This window comes from Hyperolius riggenbachi, chromosome 7 (assembly GCF_040937935.1).
Source record: "Hyperolius riggenbachi isolate aHypRig1 chromosome 7, aHypRig1.pri, whole genome shotgun sequence".
NCBI lineage: Eukaryota > Metazoa > Chordata > Amphibia > Anura > Hyperoliidae > Hyperolius > Hyperolius riggenbachi.
The window spans coordinates 294090954-294116392 of record NC_090652.1 but is presented as its reverse complement, the minus strand read 5'-3'; the positions used below and the strand labels follow the sequence as shown (position 1 = coordinate 294116392).

Here is a 25439-nt window from a genome sequence, read left to right as displayed (position 1 = left end):
ATGTGCACATGGCCACAACATGGCATGCGCAATCTAGCACCCGTTAATAATCGGAGCTAATTGGCTAGTTACAATAGATTACATAGCGAGCTTATTGTCCTGCACTGCGATGCAACACACCATAATGCCCACAGTCACCATAGGATGAGGCTAGATAGAGGAATAGGGGCTCTGACACAGGGGACCAGGGTTCAAATCTTGGCTCTTCCAGTTCAGTAAGCCAGCACCTATTTGGTAAGAAGACCTTGGGCAAGACTCCCTGACACTACTTGTCTACTGAGTGTGCCCTAGTGGCTTTAGCTCTGGCGCTTTGAGTCCACCACAAGAAAAGCACAATTGTTATTTGTCCAGCCTCAGTGTCTATCCAGTTTTCCCACTCCACAAGAAGTTGAAGAAAGTTTTAAAAACAGTTGAAAAAAAAAGTTACAGATTCAAAATCTTTCCACTGATTTTTTTTCATACAAGGACACACCTGGAAGAGCTTATGATAGAGGCCTGTGTGTGTGACAGGTACGCTTCTATCCCAGCCTCTATAGGAAGTATCAGCAGGAGCAAAAGCCACCTGACCAGAGCAGCAACTTTCAGCCTGGTGGGCGTGGTCACACCCCTCCCCGCTCAGCTCCTCCCTCTTCTTACGCGAATTACCCCATGAGAAAATGAGCGCGAAACTCCGCCCTCTTACTGCCTTCGGCCACGCCCCCATATATAAGACTGCTATCAGCGCTACCTGGCGGCCACTTCTCACAGAGATCCCGTCGCACAGGCTCCGGTGAGATCCTCCTCCCTTCACCGCCTCCTCTCTACCGACACCGGATACAACCGACACCATGGTGAGCACTGCGGAGACTCTGACTCCTCCTTCCTTGGATACACATTATCGCTCTGCAGCTGCTGTGGGACTACAGATCCCGCTCTTAGAGCTCTAACTGAACTACAAATCCCAGCATGCTGCTCTTAGAAATCTAACTGAACTACAAATCCCAGCATGCTGTTCTTAGAGCTCTAACTGAACTACAAATCCCACCATGCTGCTCTTAGAGCCATAACTGAACTACAAATCCCAGCATGCTGCTCTTAGAAATCTAACTGAACTACAAATCCCAGCATGCTGATCTTAGAACTCTGCCACAGCTGAACTACAAATCCCAGCATGCTGCTCTTCGAGCTCTGCTGTAGCTGAACTACAAATCTCAGCATGCAGCTCTTCCAGCTCTGCTGTAGTTCGAGCTCTGCTGTAGCTAAACTTCAAATCCCAGCATGCTGCTCCTAAAGCTCTGCCATAGCTGAACTACAAATCCCAACATGCTGTTCTTCGAGCTCTGCTGTAGCTGAACTACAAATCCCAGCATGCTGCTCTTAGAGCCATAACTGAACTACAAATCCCAGCATGCTGCTCTTAGAGCCATAACTGAACTACACATCCCAGCATGCTGCTCTTAGAGCCATAACTGAACTACACATCCCAGCATGCTGCTCTTAGAAATCTAACTGAACTACAAATCCTAGCATGCTGATCTTAGAACTCTGCCACAGCTGAACTACAAATCCCAGCATGCTGCTCTTCGAGCTCTGCTGTAGCTGAACTACAAATCCCAGCATGCTGCTCTTCGAGCTCGCTGTAGTTCGATCTCTGCTGTAGCTGAACTTCAAATCCCAGCATGCTGCTCCTAAAGCTCTGCCATAGCTGAACTACAAATCCCAGCATGCTGCTCCTAAAGCTCTGCCATAGCTGAACTACAAATCCCAGCATGCTGCTCCTAAAGCTCTGCCATAGCTGAACTACAAATCCCAGCATGCTGCTCCTAAAGCTCTGCCATAGCTGAACTACAAAACCCAGCATGCTGCTTTTAGAGCTCTGTCATAGCTGAACTACAAATCCCAGCATGCTCTACTGCAGCTGAAAAGCCATTTATAGCTAATACACATATAAGATGCATTCTGCCATCTGTCTGTAGTATCTTGCCTCCTCTGGATAAAGTTTTGACACGTTTCTTAAGACAGTACTTAGTTTTAGCAAACTTTACCTGGCTTTCAGAATGGGTCCAGATACACCAACAATTCAGAATCTCCCTACCCACTTTTTCTCTTTCAGACTGTTCCTTATAAGTTTGTTTGTAAGCTGTTTGCTCCAAGCTGGTATCTGTTAGCAAGCATGGAAAAATACAAACTTCAGCAGGCATATGTCTATGTAATCATCACTGGTATACAGATCCTGATCCTGGGACTTTATTATTTTTAGAGTGTTAACATATTTTCCAGCTGAGTTATTAATATCACTCTTTCTCAAATGAGCTTACTATCTAATATTATTATTTAGTATTGATATAGCGCTGCTGCCGACCTCTTTTGCAGCACTTTTCTATACTCCTGTCACATATGTGTGTAATAGATGATCATTGTGTGACTTGTGGCACAAGGGCTGCGTGGTTATAGGTGTAGGCGTGTCTCTGTAGTGGCGGGGAGAGGAGTTGGTGTTGTTTGAATGCAGTCGTAAGGCAGGGATCACAGTTGTTGGGGGGGGGGTCCAGCATGCAGAAAGGCTCCAGATGTGACCGTCTACGTTAGCTCACATTAGTGCAGTTACCGCGAACAGATGAAAAAACGGTGGCTGCACACACTTTCGCACATGTGATTTACATTGCCGACAATCAGCTGACTGCTGGAAGTGTAGCTGCTGTCCCTGATCTATGCCCGGTATAGGGGCCTCATGGCACACTGGCAGGGCAGCTGCTGTCCCTGATCTATGCCTGGTATATAGGCCTCACGGCACACTGGCAGGGTAGCTGCTGTCCCTGATCTATGCCCAGTATACAGACACACTGGCAGGGTAGCTGCTGTCCCTGATCTATGCCCGGTATACAGACCTCATGGCACACTGGCAGGGTAGCTGCTGTCCCTGATCTATGCCCAGTATACAGACACACTGGCAGGGTAGCTGCTGTCCCTGATCTATGCCCGGTATACAGGCCTCATGGCACACTGGCAGGGTAGCTGCTGTCCCTGATCTATGCCCGGTATACAGGCCTCATGGCACACTGGCAGGGTAGCTGCTGTCCCTGATCTATGCCCGGTATACAGGCCTCATGGCACACTGGCAGGGTAGCTGCTGTCCCTGATCTATGCCCAGTATACAGTCCTCATGGCACACTGGCAGGGTAACTGCTGTCCCTGATCTATGCCCGGTATGCAGGCCTCATGGCACACTGGCAGGGTAGCTGCTGTCCCTGATCTATGCCCAGTATACAGACACACTGGCAGGGTAGCAGCTGTCCCTGATCTATGCCCGGTATACAGGCCTCATGGCACACTGGCAGGGTAGCTGCTGTCCCTGATCTATGCCCAGTATACAGACACACTGGCAGGGTAGCAGCTGTCCCTGATCTATGCCCGGTATACAGGCCTCATGGCACACTGGCAGGGTAGCAGCTGTCCCTGATCTATGCCCGGTATACAGGCCTCATGGCACACTCACTGGCAGGGTAGCTGCTGTCCCTGATCTATGCGAAGTATACAGGCCTCATGGCACACTGGCAGGGTAGCTGCTGTCCCTGATCTATGCGAAGTATACAGGCCTCATGGCACACTGGCAGGGTAGCTGCTGTCCCTGATCTATGCCCGGTATACAGGCCTCATGGCACACTGGCAGGGTAACTGCTGTCCCTGATCTATGCCCGGTATACAGGCCTCATGGTACACTGGCAGGGTAGCTGCTGTCCCTGATCTATGCCCGGTATACAGGCCTCATGGCACACTGGCAGGGTAGCTGCGGTCCCTGATCTATGCCCGGTATACAGGCCTCATGGTACACTGGCAGGGTAGCTGCTGTCCCTGATCTATGCCCAGTATACAGGCCTCATGGCACACTGGCAGGGTAGCTGCTGTCCCTGATCTATGCCCGGTATACAGGCCTCATGGCACACTGGCAGGGTAGCTGCTGTCCCTGATCTATGCCCGGTATACAGGCCTCATGGCACACTGGCAGGGCAGCTGCTGTCCCTGATCTATGCCCAGTATACAGACACACTGGCAGGGTAGCTGCTGTCCCTGATCTATGCCCGGTATACAGGCCTCATGGCACACTGGCAGGGTAGCTGCTGTCCCTGATCTATGCCCGGTATACAGGCCTCATGGCACACTGGCAGGGTAGCTGCTGTCCCTGATCTATGCCCAGTATACAGGCCTCATGTCACACTGGCAGGGTAGCTGCTGTCCCTGATCTATGCCCGGTATACAGGCCTCATGGCACTCTGGCAGGGTAACTGCTGTCCCTGATCTATGCCCGGTATACAGGCCTCATGGTACACTGGCAGGGTTGCTGCTGTCCCTGATCTATGCCCAGTATAGGGGCCTCATGGCACACTGGCAGGGCAGCTGCTATCCCTGATCTATGCCCAGTATACAGTCCTCATGGCACACTGGCAGGGTAGCTGCTGTCCCTGATCTATGCCCAGTATAGGGGCCTCATGGCACACTGGCAGGGCAGCTGCTGTCCCTGATCTATGCCTGGTGTACAGGCCTCATGGCACACTGGCAGGGTAGCTGCTGTCCCTGATCTATGCCCGGTATACAGGCCTCATGGTACACTGGCAGGGTAGCTGCTGTCCCTGATCTATGCCCGGTATACAGGCCTCATGGAACTCTGGCAGGGTAGCTGCTGTCCCTGATCTATGCCCAGTATACAGACACACTGGCAGGGTAGCTGCTGTCCCTGATCTATGCCCGGTATACAGGCCTCATGGCACACTGGCAGGGTAGCTGCTGTCCCTGATCTATGCCCAGTATACAGACACACTGGCAGGGTAGCTGCTGTCCCTGATCTATGCCCGGTATACAGACACACTGGCAGGGTAGCTGCTGTCCCTGATCTATGCCCGGTATACAGGCCTCATGGCACACTGGCAGGGCAGCTGCTGTCCCTGATCTATACCCAGTATACAGACACACTGGCAGGGTAGCTGCTGTCCCTGATCTATGCCCAGTATACAGACACACTGGCAGGGTAACTGCTGTCCCTGTTCTATGCCCAGTATACAGACACACTGGCAGGGTAGCTGCTGTCCCTGATCTATGCCCGGTATACAGGCCTCATGGCACACTGGCAGGGTAGGTGCTGTCCCTGATCTATGCCCAGTATACAGGCCTCATGGTACACTGGCAGGGTAGCTGCTGTCCCTGATCTATGCCCAGTATAGGGGCCTCATGCCATACTGGCAGGGTAGCTGCTGTCCCTGATCTATGCCCGGTATACAGGCCTCATGGTACACTGGCAGGGTAGCTGCTGTCCTGATCTATGCCCAGTATAGGGGCCTCATGCCATACTGGCAGGGTAGCTGCTGTCCCTGATCTATGCCCAGTATAGACACACTGGCAGGGTAGCTGCTGTCCCTGATCTATACCCGGTATACAGGCACACTGGCAGGGTAGCTGCTGTCCCTGATCTTTACCCGGTATACAGGCACACTGGCAGGGTAGCTGCTGTCCCTGATCTTTACCCGGTATACAGGCACACTGGCAGGGTAGCTGCTGTCCCTGATCTATACCCGGTATACAGGCACACTGGCAGGGTAGCTGCTGTCCCTGATCTATGCCCAGTATAGGGGCCTCATGCCATACTGGCAGGGTAGCTGCTGTCCCTGATCTATGCCCAGTATAGGGGCCTCATGGTACACTGGCAGGGTAGCTGCTGTCCCTGATCTATGCCCAGTATAGGGGCCTCATGGTACACTGGCAGGGTAGCTGCTGTCCCTGATCTATGCCCAGTATAGGGGCCTCATGCCATACTGGCAGGGTAGCTGCTGTCCCTGATCTATGCCCAGTATAGGGGCCTCATGGTACACTGGCAGGGTAGCTGCTGTCCCTGATCTATGCCCAGTATAGGGGCCTCATGGCACACTGGCAGGGTAGGTGCTGTCCCTGATCTATGCCCAGTATACAGACACACTGGCAGGGTAACTGCTGTCCCTGATCTATGCCCAGTATACAGGCACACTGGCAGGGTAGCTGCTGTCTCTGATCTATGCCCGGTATACAGGCCTCATGGTACACTGGCAGGGTAGCTGCTGTCCCTGATCTAGGCCCAGTATACAGGCACACTGGCAGGGTAGCTGCTGTCCCTGATCTATGCCCAGTATACAGACACACTGGCAGGGTAGCTGCTGTCCCTCATCTATACCCAGTATACAGGCTTTGCACACAGAACAGCTCTCTCTCTCCACCAGTCAGTGCAATATTTCATAATCTTGTGTTACACCACCTCTTGCATCACAACGTCTATTCCAGCACACAGCAGGGGAGTGAAACTTAAAGGGTCTGCCACCCAAAACTGAAAGTGCAGTATATGCTATGTATAGCCCAAAACATACATCTCGATGGTTCTGAGTGCCAAGCGGGTTTTTTCCTCTAAGAAAACGTTTTACTTTTGTCTTGGATGGTGCGGATTGGTTTCTTGCTATCTGTGTAATCAGTGGGGAGATTTTACCTCACTTCCTGTGGAGAGATTTCACCTCACTTCCTGCTGTGTCTCAGACCTCAATGGAGCTGTGTGGCTGCAAAATGACAACTAGCAGCCCAAGAGTCAGGAAATGAGGAACAGCAATAGAAACTTGCTAAACAAACTACCATACACAACATACTTTATTAGTTGCTGTCACTCCCGGGCAGATTTCTCCACTTTTTCTCTGGTCAGGAAATGACAGTAATTCTCATAGCTGGGGACACAATACGGCAATAACAATCTAAAAAAAAAAAACTAACTAACCCCTTACCGTGCTCTACATACAGCCTTTTTATTCTCTGGAGCTGGACTATAAATAAGTCTTTTGCAGTTCATCACCTGTTGTACTGTTTGTCGGAACGGAAGCAGCCCAGATGGAGGAGTTAATACCAGGCTCTGTGGCTTCTTGGTTTACCTTCATAGGGCTTTTGGGGGGGGGGGGGGGGGGTGTTTGAGAAGCTTGAAGCCCTGGAAATCTCTTCCTCTCGAAATAAATCCTACCAGTAATGTTAGTGCAGATTGGGAGCAGCATAGTGATGACATAGGGATATTCAAAAGTATTTGAAAGGGCAGTTTAAAGGGGAACTGAAGTAAGAGGTATACGGAGGCTGCCATATTTATTTCCTTTTAATCAATACCAGTTGCCAGGCAGCCCTGCTGGTCTATTTCTCTGAAGTAGTATCTGAATAACACCAGAAACAAGCATGCAACTAGTCTTGTCAGATCTGACTTTAAAGAGACTCCGTAACAAAAATTGCATCCTGTTTTTTATCATCCTACAAGTTCCAAAAGCTATTCTAATGTGTTCTGGCTTACTGCAGCACTTTCTGCTATCACAGTCTCTGTAATAAATCAATGTATCTTTCCCCTGTCAGACTTGTCGGCCTGTGTCTGGAAGGCTGCCAAGTTCTTCAGTGTTGTGGTTCTGCTATGAACTCCCCCTTCCAGGCCCCTCTATGCACACTGCCTGTGTATTATTTAGATTAGGGCAGCTTCTCTCTTCTCTCTTATCTTTTACAAGCTGGATAAATCGTCCTCTGAGCTGGCTGGGCTTTCACATACTGAGGAAATTCAGACAAGGGCAAAGCTGTTTGCAGGACGAAACGAGCAGCCTGAAACTCAGTGCATGAGAGATGCAGGGGGAAAGAAACACACAAATGATCTCTTGAGATTCAAAAGGAAGGGTGTATACAGCCTGCTTGTGTATGAATGTATTTTCTATGTGTGGACATACTGTACATCAACCTACTTCCTGTTTTGGTGGCCATTTTGTTTGTTTATAAACAAACTTTTTGAAACTGTTTTTAACCACTTTTAATGCGGCGGGGAGCGGTGAAATTGTGACAGAGGGTAATAGATGTCCCCTAACGCGCTGGCATGTTTACTTTTGTGCGATTTTAACACTACAGATTCTCTTTAAAGTCTGAAACACCTGATCTGCTGCATGCTTGTTCAGGGGCTATGGCTAATAGTATTAGAGGCAGAGGATCAGCAGGACTGCCAGGCAACTTGTATTGCTTAAAAGGAAATAAACATGGCTGCCATATTTATTTCCTTGTAAACAATACCAGTTGCCTGGCATGAGTAGTGTCTGAATCACACAAACATGCCGCAAATGCAGTCAGACTTAGAGAATCTGTAATTAAAAAAAATCCCTCTGGGGGTACTTACCTTGGGAGGCGGAAGCCTCTGTAACCTAATGAGGCTTCCCCCGTCCCTCCGTTCAAGGCTCCCCCGGAATGCGGCAAGGTAAATATTTACCTACCGCAGTCCTTCGCAGGTACACTAGCTGCTCTTCATTCGAGTTAAGGTGGAAATAGCTGACCCAGATCGATCCGCTCTACTGCGCGGGCGCCAGTCCTTTTGCACCTGTGCAGTGGAGCGGATACGATCAGGCTCGGCCATTTCTGTCTAGCCTGAACAGCATCGCGAAGAGGTCAATAAGTCAAGCTTGTCTGGGGAGCCAGCGTTGAATTCCCTGAACCTACAAGGGACCTCCCTTAGCCTTCCCCCTCCCGAGGTAAGTATCCCCCAGAGGGTTTTTTTTTCTTTACAGAGTCTCTTTAAAGAGAACCAGAGATAAAGCAACCTCTTGTATTTTACCTTATAAATCAGTGGGAACATGACAGTATACACCTAATCTGCTCTTTGTTTCATTGTTCTCTGTTTAATCTGACTGTTATCACCTCTGATAAGAATCCCAGACTGAGCACTCAGTCTAGCTTTGCTACAGAAAGATTATAGCTGAGTCTGTCTTCTGTGGTGTCTTTTCAAGCCCAAGCCTGCCCCCTTGTGGCTCTGCTATAATGACTCAGCAATAATCATTCCCAGCAAAGCCAGATTGAATGCTCAGTCTGGGATGCTTATGACTGCTGATAACAGACACTTTTAGCAGTGAGGATGAAACAGAGAGCAGGGTAGGTGTTTTCTCTAATGTTCCCACTAATTTCTATGGTAAAATACACAAGGGTGCTTCGTCTCTGGTTCCCTTTAACCACTTCCCGACCGCCCACTACACAGGGGCGGCGGGGAAGTGGAGCCCTGCAGGACGGCCTCACCCACAGAGGCGGCGGTCCATTTAAGGGCATGGGCGGAGCGATCGCGTCATCCGTGACGCGATCCTCCGCCGGCGCCTGTCACCGCTCGCTCGCCGCAACATCCCGCCGGCTATACGGAAGCGCCGGCGGGATGTTAACCCCGCGATCGCCGCATACAAAGTGTATAATACACTTTGTAATGTTTACAAAGTGTATTATACAGGCTGCCTCCTGCCCTGGTGGTCCCAGTGTCCGAGGGACCACCAGGGCAGGCTGCAGCCACCCTAGTCTGCACCCAAGCACACTGATTTCTCCCCCCCCTGCCCCAGATCGCCCACAGCACCCATCAGACCCCCCCCTGCCCACCCCCCAGACCCCTGTTTGCACCCAATCACCCCCCTAATCACCCATCAATCACTCCCTGTCACTATCTGTCAACGCTATTTTTTTTTTTATCCCCCCCCCCTGCTCCCTGCCCCCTCCTGATCACCCCCCACCCCTCAGATTCTCCCCAGACCCCCCCCCAGACCACCCCCCCCTGTTTACTGTATGCATCTATCCCCCTGATCACCTGTCAATCACCTGTCAATCACCTGTCAATCACCCGTCAATCACCCGTCAATCACCCCCTGACACTGCCACCCATCAATCAGCCCCTAACCTGCCCCTTGCGGGCAATCTGATCACCCACCCACACCAATAGATCGCCCACAGATCCGACATCAGATCACCTCCCAAATCCATTGTTTACATCTATTCTCTCCTCTAAACACCCACTAATTACCCATCAATCACCCATCAATCACCCCCTATCACCACTTGTCACTTTTACCTATCAGATCAGACCCTAATCTGCCCCTTGCGGGCACCCAATCACCCGCCCACACGCTCAGATTGCCCTCTGACCCCCCCTTATCAATTCACCAGTGCATTAATTACATCTGTTCTTCCCTGTAATAACCCACTGATCACCTGTCAATCACCTGCCAATCACCTATCACCCATCAATCACCCCCTGTCACCCCCTGTCACTGCCACCCATCAATCAGCCCCTAACCTGCCCCTTGCGGGCAATCTGATCACCCACCCACACCATTAGATCGCCCGCAAACCCGCCGTCAGATTACCTCCCAAATGTATCGTTTACATCTGTTATCTTCTCTAAACACCCACTAATTACCCATCAATCACCCCCTATCACCACCTGTCACTGTTACCTATCAGATCAGACCCTAATCTGCCCCTTGCGGGCACCCAATCACCCGCCCACACGCTCAGATTGCCCTCAGACCCCCCCCCCCCCCCTTATCAATTCGCCAGTGCATTAATTACATCTGTCCTTCCCTGTAATAACCCACTGATCACCTGTCAATCACCTGCCAATCACCTATCACCCATCAATCACCCCCTGTCACTGCCACCCAACAATCAGCCCCTAACCTGCCCCTTGCGGGCAATCTGATCACCCACACCAATAGATCGCCCGCAGATCCGACATCAGATCACCACCCAAGCGCAGTGTTTCCATCTATTCTCTCCTCTAAACACCCACTAATTACCCATCAATCACCCATCAATCACTCCCTATCACCACCTGTCACTGTTACCTATCAGATCAGACCCTAATCTGCCCCTTGCGGGCACCCAATCGACCGCCTACACGCTCAGATTGCCCTCAGACCCCCCTTATCAATTCGCCAGTGCAATATTTACATCTGTTCTCCCCTGTAATAACCCACTGATTACCTGTCAATCACCTATCAATCACCCATCAATCACCCCCTGTCACTGCCACCCATCAATCACCCCCTGTCACTGCCACCCATCAATCACCCGCTGTCACTGCCACCCATCAATCAGCCCCTAACCTGCCCCTTGCGGGCAAACTGATCACCCACCCACACCAATAGATCGCCCGCAGATCCGACATCAGATCACCACCCAAGCGCAGTGTTTCCATCTATTCTCTACCCTAAACACCCACTAATTACCCATCAATCACCCCCTGTCACTGCTACCTATCAGATTAGACCCCTATCTGCCCCTAGGGCACTCAATCACCCGCCCACACCCTCAGAATGCCCTCAGACCCCAGCCCTGATCACCTCGCCAGTGCATTGCTTGCATCCATTCCCCCCTCTAATCACACCTTGAGACACCCATCAATCACCTCCTGTCACCCCCTAGCACACCTACCCATCAGATCAGGCCCCAATTTGCCCCGTGTGGGCTCCTGATCACTCGGCCAAACCCTCAGACCCCCTTCCGATCACCTCCCCAGTGCATGGATTGCATCTATTTTCCCCTCTAACCACCCCCTGAGACACCCATCAATCACCTCCTGTCACCCCCCTAGCACTCCTATCCATCAGATCAGGCCCAATACAACCTGTCATCTAAAAGGCCACCCTGCTTATGACCGGTTCCACAAAATTCGCCCCCTCATAGACCACCTGTCATCAAAATTTGCAGATGCTTATACCCCTGAACAGTCATTTTGAGACATTTGGTTTCCAGACTACTCACGGTTTTGGGCCTGTAAAATGCCAGGGCGGTATAGGAACCCCACAAGTGACCCCATTTTAGAAAAAAAAGACACCCCAAGGTATTATGTTAGGTGTATGACGAGTTCATAGAAGATTTAATTTTTTGTCAAAAGTTAGCGGAAATTAATTTTTATTGGTTTTTTTTCACAAAGTGTCATTTTTCACTAACTTGTGACAAAAAATAAAATCTTCTATGAACTCGCCATACACCTAACGGAATACCTTGGGGTGTCTTCTTTCTAAAATGGGGTCACTTGTGGGGTTCCTATACTGCCCTGGCATTTTAGGGGCCCTAAACCGCGAGGAGTAGTCTAGAAAACAAATGCTTCAAAATGACCTGTGAATAGGACGTTGGGCCCCTTAGCGCACCTAGGCTGCAAAAAAGTGTCACACATGTGGTACCGCCGTACTCAGGAAAAGTAGTATAATGTGTTTTGGGGTGTATTTTTACACATACCCATGCTGGGTGGGAGAAATTTCTATGTAAATGGACAATTGTGTGTAAAAAAATCAAACAATTGTCATTTACAGAGATATTTCTCCCACTTAGCATGGGTATGTGTAAAAATACACCCCAAAACGCATTATACTACTTCTCCTGAGTACAGCGGTACCACATGTGTGGCACTTTTTTACACCCTAAGTACGCTAAGGGGCCCAAAGTCCAATTTAGGATTTCACAGGTCATTTTGCGACATTTGGTTTCAAGACTACTCCTCACGGTTTAGGGCCCCTAAAATGCCAGGGCAGTATAGGAACCCCACAAATGACCCCATTCTAGAAAGAAGACACCCAAAGGTATTCCGTACGGAGTATGGTGAGTTCATAGAAGATTTTATTTTTTGTCACAAGTTAGCGGAAAATGACACTTTGTGAAAAAAAACTATTAAAATCAATTTCCGCTAACTTGTGACAAAAAAATAAAATCTTCTATGAACTCACCATACTCCTAACGGAATACCTTGGGGTGTCTTCTTTCTAAAATGGGGTCATTAGTGGGGTTCCTATACTGCCCTGGCATTTTAGGGGCCCTAAACCGTGAGGAGTAGTCTTGAAACAAAAATGACCTGTGAAATCCTAAAGGTACTCATTGGACTTTGGGCCCCTTAGTGCAGTTAGGGTGCAAAAAAGTGCCACACATGTGGTATCGCCGTACTCGGGAGAAGTAGTACAATGTGTTTTGGGGTGTATTTTTACACATACCCATGCTGGGTGGGAGAAATACCTCTGTAAATGACAATCTTTTGATTTTTTTACACACAATTGTCCATTTACAGAGGTATTTCTCCCACCCAGCATGGGTATGTGTAAAAATACACCCCAAAACACATTGTACTACTTCTCCCGAGTATGGCGATACCACATGTGTGGCACTTTTTTGCACCCTAACTGCGCTAAAGGGCCCAAAGTCCAATGAGTACCTTTAGGATTTCACAGGTCATTTTGAGAAATTTCGTTTCAAGACTACTCCTCACGGTTTAGGGCCCCTAAAATGCCAGGGCAGTATAGGAACCCCACAAATGACCCCATTTTAGAAAGAAGACACCCCAAGGTATTCCGTTAGGAGTATGGTGAGTTCATAGAAGATTTTATTTTTTGTCAAAAGTTAGCGGAAATTGATTTTAATTGTGTTTTTTCACAAAGTGTCATTTTCCGCTAACTTGTGACAAAAAATAAAATCTTCTATGAACTCGCCATACTCCTAACGGAATACCTTGGGGTGTCTTCTTTCTAAAATGGGGTCATTTGTGGGGTTCCTATACTGCCCTGGCATTTTAGGGGCCCTAAACCGTGAGGAGTAGTCTTGAAACGAAATTTCTCAAAATGACCTGTGAAATCCTAAAGGTACTCATTGGACTTTGGGCCCTTTAGCGCAGTTAGGGTGCAAAAAAGTGCCACACATGTGGTATCGCCGTACTCAGGAGAAGTAGTATAATGTGTTTTGTGGTGTATTTTTACACATACCCATGCTGAGTGGGAGAAATATCTCTGTAAATGGACAATTGTGTGTAAAAAAAATTAACAAATTGTCATTTACAGAGATATTTCTCCCACCCAGCATGGGTATGTGTAAAAATACACCCCAAAACACATTATACTACTTCTCCTGAGTACGGCAATACCACATGTGTGGCACTTTTTTGCAGCCTAACTGCGCTAAGGGGTCCAAAGTCCAATGAGCACCTTTAGGCTTTACAGGGGTGCTTACAATTTAGCACCCCCCAAAATGTCAGGACAGTAAACACACCCCACAAATGATCCCATTTTGGAAAGTAGACCCTTCAAGGTATTCAGAGAGGGGCATGGTGAGTCCGTGGCAGATTTCATTTTTTTTTTGTCGCAAGTTAGAAGAAATGGAAACTTTTTTTTTTTTTTTTTTTCTCACAAAGTGTCATTTTCCGCTTACTTGTGACAAAAAATAATATCTTCTATGAACTCACTATGCCTCTCAGTGAATACTTTGGGATGTCTTCTTTCCAAAATGGGGTCATTTGGGGGGTATTTATACTATCCTGGAATTCTAGCCCCTCATGAAACATGACAGGGGGTCAGAAAAGTCAGAGATGCTTGAAAATGGGAAAATTCACTTTTGGCACCATAGTTTGTAAACGCTATAACTTTTACCCAAACCAATAAATATACACTGAATGGTTTTTTTTTTATCAAAAACATGTTTGTCCACATTTTTCGCGCTGCATGTATACAGAAATTTTACTTTATTTGAAAAATGTCAGCACAGAAAGTTAAAAAAATCATTTTTTTGCCAAAATTCATGTCTTTTTTGATGAATATAATAAAAAGTAAAAATCGCAGGAGCAATCAAATAGCATCAAAAGAAAGCTTTATTAGTGACAAGAAAAGGAGCCAAAATTCATTTAGGTGGTAGGTTGTATGAGCGAGCAATAAACCGTGAAAGCTGCAGTGGTCTGAATGGAAAAAAAGTGGCCGGTCCTTAAGGGGTAGAAAGCCCTAGGTCCTCAAGTGGTTAAGCCAACAACCCCTGATCTGCATGCTTGTTTAGGGTCTATGGGTAACAGTATTAGAAGCAGATGATCAGCTGGAAAACCAGGCCATGTGCATTGATGGATGTAAACGTGAAAGGGTAAAATAATACAAATTTTAAAAAAATTATACTTGCCTGAAGAGGGGAAAGCCTCTGAATCCTAATAAGGCTCCCTCGTCCTCTTCAGCCAGACTGATCCAGCGCTGGGACCTCCACACAAAGCAATACATTAACAATACCAGAGGCCTGCCTGCGCAGACGCACTAGTGGCCCTCTGGCGGAAACGACTGGGTGTGCTCTACTACGCTGGCGCTCACATCTGCACAGTATAGCGGACCTGATCGGGCCTGAGCCCGAGGGAAAGACGCTAGTGCTGCCTGCGCAGAAGCGGCAACAAGCGGACTTTCGGGGGAGCCAGCACTGGATCCCCTCTGCTGAGGACGGCGGCGTGAGAAGCCTCTTTAGGGTCCCGAGGCTTCCCCCTCTGTAGGTAAGTACTTCCTAGGGGCAGTTTTTTACGTCTTCAGATACACGTTAAAAGGAAATAAATATTTCAGTCTCCATATGCCTCTCACTTCAATTGTGTTAAAAGTTTTTCAAGTTTTAGAGTAAACCTTATTAGAGGAGAGGCTTTCCTCCCATTCAGAGGCTTTCTTCTATTGAGGAAAGTATTTATCTAAGCCACAAGTTTCTCTTCCATAGATTTTTTGCTGGGTTCTGTGGGCCAGATGTATCAAAGCATTACCGACAGTTCTTTCTCCTTAAACTGTTCTAAAAAGCAGAGGAACTGTTCTGCATGATAAGAAACTTCCCAAATCCTACATAATAGCGGCAGTTTAGCATGGATTTCTAGAGCTGCACTACAGTTAAGAAAAGTGCAAATCCGTCCCTAAACTGCTGCATATTAAGAAGTGCTTAATAGCAGTTCTACAGATAGTCCAGCAGTGCAGACTAGGCATAATTTGTGACGGGCTCCTCCCCCCTGCTGAATGCTGTGAGCAATTCTGTGTTTTACCCTTCCAGTGCTGGGCATGGATGCAGTACAACAGATGTATTGGTTACCTCAGCAACAGCAATTTCCCTCACACACTGCATTGTCTGAGAGACCTTCCTAACTCCTTCTATTCCTAACAGTTACAGGCCTCTTGCACACTGCAAGCGATTCCGATTTAGATTCCGCTTTTTAATCGGTTTTTACATCCAATTCCGATTTGCAGTGTGCAGGGAGCAAACTGCAAATTGGAATCGGATGTAAAAACCGATTAAAAAGCGGAATCTGAATCGGAATCGCTTGCAGTGTACAAGAGGCCTAAGAAGCACAATTTAGTGATTTCTCAGGATGTCTGAGACGATTCTGCACGGATTTCTAGAAACCTACCAATATTTTGTCTCAGACACTCTTGATAAATGTCCCCCTGTGTTTTTATTAAAGTGGACCTGAACTCTTGAACAGGACAGAAAGGAAGCCTAGAGAAATGCACCCTGTATGTATTTAGAGAGTTTAGCCTGTCTAATCCCCCCTCATTTGTGTCTAATCACAAGTTTGATTTGATCTCTCTGCTGTGTCAGCTGGCTGCCTGGGCAGAGCGACTAATTTGTAAACACAGGATGATAACAATATGTCTGCTTCCATGAAAGCAGGAAGTAGACACACTGCAGACTTATTGCAGGATTTCTATCAGCTGTAACACAGAAATGTTTTTTCTTTAAAGGTTATTATGCTGCTGCTTATCTTTCAGAGCAGACACTAAGTTCTGAGTCAGGTCCGCTTTAAAGGATACCCGAAGTGACATGAGATAGGCATGTATATGTACAGTGCCTAGCACACAAATAACTATGCTGTGTTCCTTTTTTTCTTTGTCTGAAAGGTATCAGGTATGTAAGTGGCTGAATAAGACAGGAAGTGACTACAGTGTGACCCTCACTGATAATAAATTCCAACTATAAAACACTTTCCTAGCAGAAAATGGCTTCGGAGAGCAGGGCAGAGATAAAAAGGGGAATTTCTTATCAGTAAGGGTCACACTGTAGTCACTTCCTGTCTGAGTCAGGACTGAGTCAGCCACTTACATACCTGATATTTAAATCTTTCAGGCAGAGAAAGAAAAAAAGGAACACAGCATAGTTATTTGTGTGCTTCGCACTCTACATACACATGTCTATCTCATCATGTCACATGTCACTTCGGGTATCCTTTAAATCTAGCTTCAAATCTGAAAGTATCGCATAGTGTGTGGCAGGCTGTATACTAGAGGCATAAAGGAGTTTTACGCCTTCTGTTGTGCTCTAGGTAGAGAGCTGCTTCTCTCAGGCCTGTGTTGTTTTTACTATGACTGCGCTTTCCCTGAAGTTTTCCACACACTGGTGGAAGCTATTTGGCAGCGATGTGAGTTATGTCACAGGAGTCCCTCCAGGCTGTGTAACATTCCAGCAGCCTCAGTAGCCAGTGACGTCAGGGGTCACCTGTCGCTGGGGGGTCTCCCACCCTACTCTGCAGGGGCACAGCTGCTTGTGTCAGTTCAGGGCTCTTTCCTAACTAGGCAATTACTGCGGCCTCCACATGCTGCATGCGGGGAGATTCCTCCTTCAGGGTGTTTATGTTGAGCCTGTCATATGGACAGTTCCCAGCGCCTGCTTGAGACAGAGCCTGTGCCTGCAGAGAGCATGTATGGTGCAGCCGTGTGCTGTAACTGCACAGGAGAGACAGCCTGTGCCTGCAAAGAACATGTATGGTGCAGCCATGTGTTGTAACTGCACAGGAGAGACAATCTGTGCCTGCAGAGAGCATGTATGGTGCAGCCGTGTGCTGTAACTGCACAGGAGAGACAATCTGTGCCTGCAGAGAACATGTATGGTGCAGCCGTGTGCTGTAACTGCACAGGAGAGACAATCTGTGCCTGCAGAGAGCATGTATGGTGCAGCCATGTGCTGTAACTGCACAGGAGAGAGAGCCTGTGCCTGCAGAGAGCATGTATGGTGCAGCCGTGTCCTGTAACTGCACAGGAGACAGAGCCTGTGCCTGCAGAGAACATGTATGGTGCAGCCGTGTGCTGTAACTGCACAGGAGAGAGAGCCTGTGCCTGCAGAGAACATGTATGGTGCAGCCGTGTGCTGTAACTGCACAGGAGACAGAGCCTGTGCCTGCAGAGAACATGTATGGTGCAGCCGTGTGCTGTAACTTCACAGGAGAGACAATCTGTGCCTGCAGAGAGCATGTATGGTGCAGCCGTGTGCTGTAACTGCACAGGAGAGAGAGCCTGTGCCTGCAGAGAGCATGTATGGTGCAGTGTGCTGTAACTGCACAGGAGAGACAGAGCCTGTGCCTGCAGAGAACACGTATGGTGCAGCCGTGTGCTGTAACTGCGCAGGAGAGAGAGCCTGTGCCTGCAGAGAGCATGTATGGTGCAGCCGTGTCCTGTAACTGCACAGGAGACAGAGCCTGTGCCTGCAGAGAACATGTATGGTGCAGCCGTGTGCTGTAACTGCACAGGAGAGACAGAGCCTATGCTTGCAGAGAACATGTATGGCGCAGCTGTGTGCTGTAACTGCACAGGAGAGACAGAGCCTGTGCCTGCAGAGAACATGTATGGTGCAGCCGTGTGCTGTAACTGCACAGGAGAGACAGAGCCTGTGCCTGCAGAGAACATGTATGGTGCAGCCGTGTGCTGTAACTGCACAGGAGAGACAGAGCCTGTGCCTGCAGAGAACATGTATGGTGCAGCCGTGCCCTGTAACTGCACAGGAGACAGAGCCTGTGCCTGCAGAGAACATGTATGGTGCAGCTGTGTGCTGTAACTGCACAGGAGAGAGAGCACTGAGTACACAGTCAGCACTGCACTGTGTGTTCTTTACTGCACTGTGCTGCACTGCAGCGTATGCCAGCAATAGCCAGCTAATCATGGCACACACCCCGGCCATAATGCCCCATCTAAACCCCTGCCCTCTCCATGACCTGGTAATTCCCCAACCAAAACTCCTTCAAAATAAAATGCTATACCTCCATGCTTTACACATTAGCTGCCTCGTTCTTTTTTTTTGTTTTTGTTTTGTTTTAAGGAGGTACATATTTTAGGGTGCATGCTTCCTAAGTATGATAAAAAAAAAAATTAGGGGGGAGGAGCCTGTGAAAGTGTGTTTATTTTTTGGGGGGGTGTACACTGCATAATTATGTTGTATGAGAGGTTGTATGATGCGTAATTATGTTTGAAGGGGGTATGTGCTGACTACTTATGTTGTTTCTGGGTAACATGCTTATGTTGCAGCTTAATAAGCTAAAATGGATGATAACTACTTGCTAGTCTTTTCTTATAAAGGTCTGTAGCTTTTCTAAGCCAAGTGTGTGACTGTGACCTCCCCACTCAGCACCACCCCGCTATGGTCTGATAAAACCCAGGGGAAAATGACAGGGAGGCAGAGGATCAGCAGAACAGCCAGGCAACTGGTATTGCTTAAAGTGTAACTGTCGGGCATAAAATCAAAAATCAATTCTTTATTTTTATCTGGTAAACAAGTAATAAGGATGCTAACCAGGCAATGCAAAAGTTAAAATCACTATTACTTTTCTTGTTGATAAAAGATCATTCCCCAGTTTACCTGACTCTTATTTGGTACACACAAAATTTGGTACACAAAAAGGAAGTTGCAGGGCTTGCTGGGTTGTCCTTTTTTGCTTCTCTACTTCCCCTCAGACTTCACTAATGCAGCCTGATTGGCTGAAGCCTCTTTCCCTCCTGTTTTCCCCTCCCACACCTCTGTTCCTCTCTGATTGGCCAAAATGTCTCATGCTGAGACAATGCACTTTCTATAGTGGAGGGTGGGCAGTGGGCACTGCATACACAATCAGGCAGAGGGGAGTAAGGGAAGAAATGACATCAGGATTGGCTTCAAAATAGCCACAGTTAAAATGGGAAATGCGAAGGATTTTCTCTTTTTTTTTTATTGTAGAAAAATCACTAAAATCAAAACTTGGACAGTGCAATACATATGTTATGTAAGTAGAGTAAGTATTTATCTATATATATATATATATATATATATATATATATATATATATATATATATATATATATATATATATATGTGTGTGGGGGGGGGGGGGGTTCTGAGATAGTATGGCTGAAAGCTCCTCTTTTAAAAGAAAATAAACATGGCATCCTCCATATCCCTCTCACCTTGCATGCATATCAGAGCTATTTGCATCTCATTGACCTCTATATAGCACTAGAGGGAAATGCTGATTACATGCACAGTGATATTCCAGCACACACTGAGCCTGCAGGCATTAGTGTACAGAGGCTGGCACTGTCCAGTGAACCTTAGCACAGCCTCCTCCACCCGCTCTTCCAGCTGTGTAGCTGTGTCCCCGCTGTGAGAGCTGCTCTATAGAGGAGGAGGAGGACGTGTACAATAAATGCTGGCTTTATTTACTCTTCCAAAAGGTCACAAGTGTTGCCTGTATTTCCTGTTTTAGCTCATGTGTGATCCTGACGTATTAGGCTGGACTGGCTCAGCAGAGTGAACAGCTTGAAACATGCATCCCTGAGGATACTTCTGCTCATTGTGAGGGCCCAGGCATATGCAATTCACTTTATCGCCCCAAGTTTTCTCCACGGTGATATTTTCACCCATTGTCATAATATGCCTTTTAACCCACCGGCAAGCAAGAAAAAACTCAAAATAAATTTGATAACTTTTTTGATCAACTTTTGGGTACTTTTTCAACTGTAAAATTCTGAAAAGTTATTTTAAAGCGGTATCGTCACCATAAAAAAAAAAAATTTCAACAGCAACTAGTCTGAGTGTATTAAGTGATAAAGATGCTAATCCTGCATTCAAAACTTTTTCTGCTGTTATGGTTTGGAGTTATCACATACTTAAGGAACACTGGCCCTTTAATAGCCATTGCCAAACAGTTGCATGCTGGGGGCTCTTTTTATCTATAATATATTCCTCCTCTTTCCTTTATTTCCCTGCCTAGCTGCCTATCTAAAACATGATCCTCTGCTCACTTGTGTTTACAAGCAAGGCTGAGGTGACTCAGCGATTGAAGGAGAAAAGAAAAAAAAGTGAAGGGCAGAAATGACATCAGGATTTAGCCTAAACTGTGGGCAAAAGACATGGTTCCCACCAGGAACAGAATTCTCTTCATTTACTATATGAAAATCACTAAAATCAAAACGTGGACGGTACAATACATGTGTTATATAAGTAGATCCACCCCCTCCCCCGGCACAGTATGGCTAATCCTTCTGCTTTAACCTCCCTGGCGTTCCCGATTAATTGCGGCGCACGGCGAAATGACGTCATGACATTAGGGGGAGTCCCGATCCACCCCATAGCGCAGCCTGGCAGTGATTGGCCAGGCTGCGCAAGGGGTCTGCAGGGGGGGGCGCCCTCTTTTGCGGCGTATCAGCGAGCGGCGGCGCCCAGGAGGTTAAAGAGAAGATGAAAATGTTCTCCTAGGAGATAATGCAAGTGAAACATGTAATTGGATATGGGCCTTTGTGTCTCCCCACCCCAATCTAGAGAACAGAAAGATCATAACCAACGACAATTAGTTTTGTGGGCACCAATAAAAAATGAATAGTTTACATAGAAATAATGTTGTTTGGCAAAATACATTTGTAATGGATACACAAACTATAACCAGGCCACATACGTCTCATTGAACCCATATAACAAATCCTTCCAATAATGGTTTTGAGGGATGTGTATCAACTTTATACACATTATACTGTTTATGTACAGCCTGGGTCTTTTAAAGACCGAATTGAAAATCCAATTAGAGTTGCAACAATCCACACAGCTGTGCCCATTTAGGTGTAAATATGTATACTATGTATCTACTGTATAAAGTACAGTGTTCTAACACTAGCTCTGTAGCGCTCCCTCCTACAGTTGTTCTCACCCCAGGCATCTGCCTGGTCTTGTCTATGCCTAAAAACGGCCCTGTGCAACACATGTATATCTTTCAGAGGATCACCTTCCCCTCTCATCCCTCTTTTTCAAGCTATTGTTCTCAGTTGTCCTTCTTTCAGGTATTATGAATAGCTCTGTGTTGATAAAAGCATTAACTACTGGAAGTATCAGAACTTTACATTCAACCCACAAAACCTTAGTAAAACATGGATATAAGGAAGTGGCGTAGCAATAGGGAATGCAGAGGTTACGACTGCACCAGGACCCCTGCCTCTGAGGGGCCCACATGGGGCTTTACTCCAGTTGTGGGAATAGCATTTTATTGGTTCTGTAGTGGTAATTATCATTTCCGTATATGCACAATAGGTGTAAAGAGGCGCCCTGGTTGCATAAAAGCGTCTAAAAACAGCTTAAAAACGATAAGAGAATATGAGGTGGCTTACCTCAATGACGAAATCCTTGTATATCACAAAAGATTTTTATTTAGCACAGGCAACGCGTTTTGCGGGTCTGAGCCCACTTCATCAGGCCAATAAAAGGTGCCTACAGTAGTAAAAGAGCTCCTCAGTATAACCAAGCTATGTAGTTCTACTACATAGCTTGGTCTATACTGTTATACTGAGGAGGGCTTACTACTGTAGGCATCTTTTATTGGCCTGATGAAGCGGGCTCAGACCTGCGAAACGCGTTGCCTGTGCTAAATAAAAATCTTTTGTGCTATACAAGGATTTCGTCATTGAGGTAAGCCACCTTATATTCTCTTATCGTTTTAAAGAGTAACTGTTAGCCCCAAAAATGAAATTTAAATCTCTATTGCAATGTTTTATTTACTTTTTAAGGGAGCCAAAAAGGCAATGCAGAAGTTAAAAATCAATCTAATTTTTTTACTATGTAGCCTTTTCCCCAGGACGCAAAGCCGCATAACAGATACTGCTGAGCATGCAGAGCATGCCCATGTCTGCCCGACCCCCCTCTCCCCCCCAGGACCAGGTGCCGATATATTCTCACCCCAAACAGCTGACCGCTCTGACACAGAGAGAGAGCGGGAGCACTTCCAGCGCCGCCACCGCAGAGCAGCCGCCGCCGTGCATCTCTCTCCTGCTCGTGATTCTCTCACATGTGACTCGGCGGCGGCTGCTCTGCGGTGGCGGCGCTGGAAGTGCTCCCGCTCTCTCTCTGTGTCAGAGCGGTCAGCTGTTTGGGGTGAGAATATATCGGCACCTGGTCCTGGGGGGGAGAGGGGGGTCGGGCAGACATGGGCATGCTCTGCATGCTCAGCAGTATCTGTTATGCGGCTTTGCGTCCTGGGGAAAAGGCTACATAGTAAAAAAATTAGATTGATTTTTAACGTCTGCATTGCCTTTTTGGCTCCCTTAAAAAGTAAATAAAACATTGCAATAGAGATTTAAATTTCATTTTTGGCGCTAACAGTTACTCTTTAAGCTGTTTTTAGACGCTTTTATGCAACCAGGACGTCTCTTTACTCCTATTGTACTTAGTTTACCCCCACACATGTAGTGTCTGAGGGGTGGTGACAGACCACTGGTGTTTTTTACCACAGTGGACGACTGTCCCTAATTTTTCCAAAGAGAGCGACCACATCCAGGTCCCGGCCGGGACTACCCAGAGTGGAGTCGGGTTCATGGTCTCCACCTGCTTCATACGGTCGGTTGTCCTTTGCAGCCCCCCTTATGAGTAGCATTTTTTCATTTTCATTATCCACTTGTACATCGACGTACTGCAGTATTGGGCTCTCGCATTTCATTTCCGTATATGATTTGAATACTAGTAATCCTTAAAGTGTAACTGAGACCAAAGAGGTCTTATACTTAACTGGGGCTTCCTCCAGCCCCCTTGAGCCCGTTTTGACCCTTGCCAAGTGAGGCGTAGAACGCTCCCGGCAACAGGAGCGCACGCGGCTGGGCCGTGCATGCGTGACGAAGTGCGACTCGGACACAGTAATGGGCTGTCCAGTGAGAGACGGGAGCTATCTGGGGAGATGGGGAGGTCCGAGGGGGCTGGAGGAAGCTCCAGGTAAGTATGAAAACTGTGACCTCTTTAATCTCAGGTTTCCTTTAACAAAGTATTTCTCTGCTTACACCTCTTTCTCGCAGTGGCTGTCCTCGGGAAGCTGGTTTTAGGCCTCTTGCACACTGCAAGTGATTCCGATTCAGATTCCGCTCTTTAATCAGTTTTTACATCTGATTCAGATTCCGATTTGCAGTGTGCAGGGAGCAAACTTCAAATCCGAATCTGAATTGGATGTAAAAACTGATTAAAAAGCGGAATCGGAATCGCTTGCAGTGTGCAAGAGGCCTTAGTTTGTGATTACCATACATAGTGCTGGTGTGGGGTCTCATGGCTGGGAAGAGACATTTTGGGTACCTGAAGTCAGTCTGTGGTTTCATAAACTGAGAAGTTGGATGATTTTTGCATTGACTCCACAGCCCTGGGCATCTGGTGTAAAATTTGCACTGGGGTCCATTGTTCTGTAGCTGTGCCACTGATCTGACCCTATAATGTGCAAACCTTGATGCCACCCACTTCTTCCCTCCCCTCCTTTGATCCAAGGGTCGCCCCTGGCCCTTACACAGTAGTCACCGTCCATCTCCCCAGTGCAGAATAGCGCTGTTCTCCAGCACCGGGCCTCTCTTCTGCACTGCAGCCGGCCACCTCTGTAATTGTCATAGGAGCGCCGGTGGGGTAGTTAAGGCTGACGGCCACAGGGACTCTCAGATGTGACCCCAGCACCCCTGGCTGGTGTGCGGGAGCAGGTCCGGTCCTAGACTTTCTGCTGCCTAAGGCAAACTTATGTTTGCCCATCCCCATTTGTCGTCGTCGTCGTCGTCCCCCCCCCCCCCCCCCCCCGATGATTTGGAATGATCGCACAGCTCCCGACAATTGCCTCTTGATTTCAGTTGCGGCCTGATTGAGCGCTGCCAATCATTGTGCTGTATTGTTGTCTATTGGCATGTAGCCCTGCTCTAACTCTGACCTTAGCCTAGCAGGTTTATTATGCGGAATCCCCCTTCCCCTACCAGAGCATCCCGGGAGACCAGGCACTATTTTCACTGGCTTTAGAACGCTCAGTAAATGAACATTCCACAGAGATCACCTGCCAGTACTAAATCTGTTGCTGTGATAAATTTCAGAAAGTAAATCAAGGCAAGTAAAGATTTTACAATGGGCACGGACAGGCTAAATAATTTACAAATGAGTATTGTAAAAAAAAAAAAACTGCTATTTTGACTACAGTTCCTCTGTCAGCTTTTCATACTTCCAGACTTTGGAATGGACAAAATAAGACGTTGAGTCGTTTTATCGCTCAGCATCAGCAAGTGTTTCCTTCCAAATGAACCAAGTAATAAATACTCAGACGCTTCTCTACAAATATAAGTATAGATCGTCCACTTACTCCGGGCAACAAAAACCGGACAACCCTCATTATGTGGATGATAATTTCCTAAATGCCCAATTTATTCAATTGCCTTTAAACTGTCTGGGGAAGGATGATGAACCGGCCTTTTAGTTTGATGATAAAAGATGTTGAAGACACTCCCGTCCTAATAGAATCCGAGTCATTTATTTTGCCAAGTACAAAGGGGAGTGAGGTAAGGGGGTTGTACCTGGAATTGTTTTTGGCTCATACAGCTTCGGGGAGGGGGGGGGGTTGGATGGGAGGGTAAAGGCCTTTACACACCTCACGATTCTTCCGGCAATTTTTCTTTTTTTGTGCTGAGTGGTCGTTTCCTCCAGCCGTCCTGTGTCCTCGCCGCTGCTTTGCTCACCGCCGGTTGCCTGGGGTCCCCTCCAGCGCAGGATGTCCACTGCACCTGCGCGAGCGGCTCTGAGTCGCACTGCGCCTGCGTTGTACAGTCCGGATGACGTCAGCGCGACCAGTGAGCTGCATGCTGGAGCGTAGGAGATGCTGACCTAGCGAG

General features: G+C 47.6%; 1 protein-coding gene across 1 annotated transcript in view; it reads left to right on the top strand.

Moving 5' to 3' along the window:
- The first annotated feature begins 719 nt into the window (after positions 1-719).
- The window catches only part of LOC137525131 (tubulin alpha chain), a 42697-nt gene continuing 17977 nt past the window's right edge, over positions 720-25439 (top strand). Inside the window, exon 1 of the mRNA XM_068245979.1 lies at positions 720-830. Coding sequence (XP_068102080.1) covers positions 828-830 — 3 coding nt within the window. The 5' untranslated portion in view covers positions 720-827. The remainder of the gene's footprint in view (positions 831-25439) is intronic.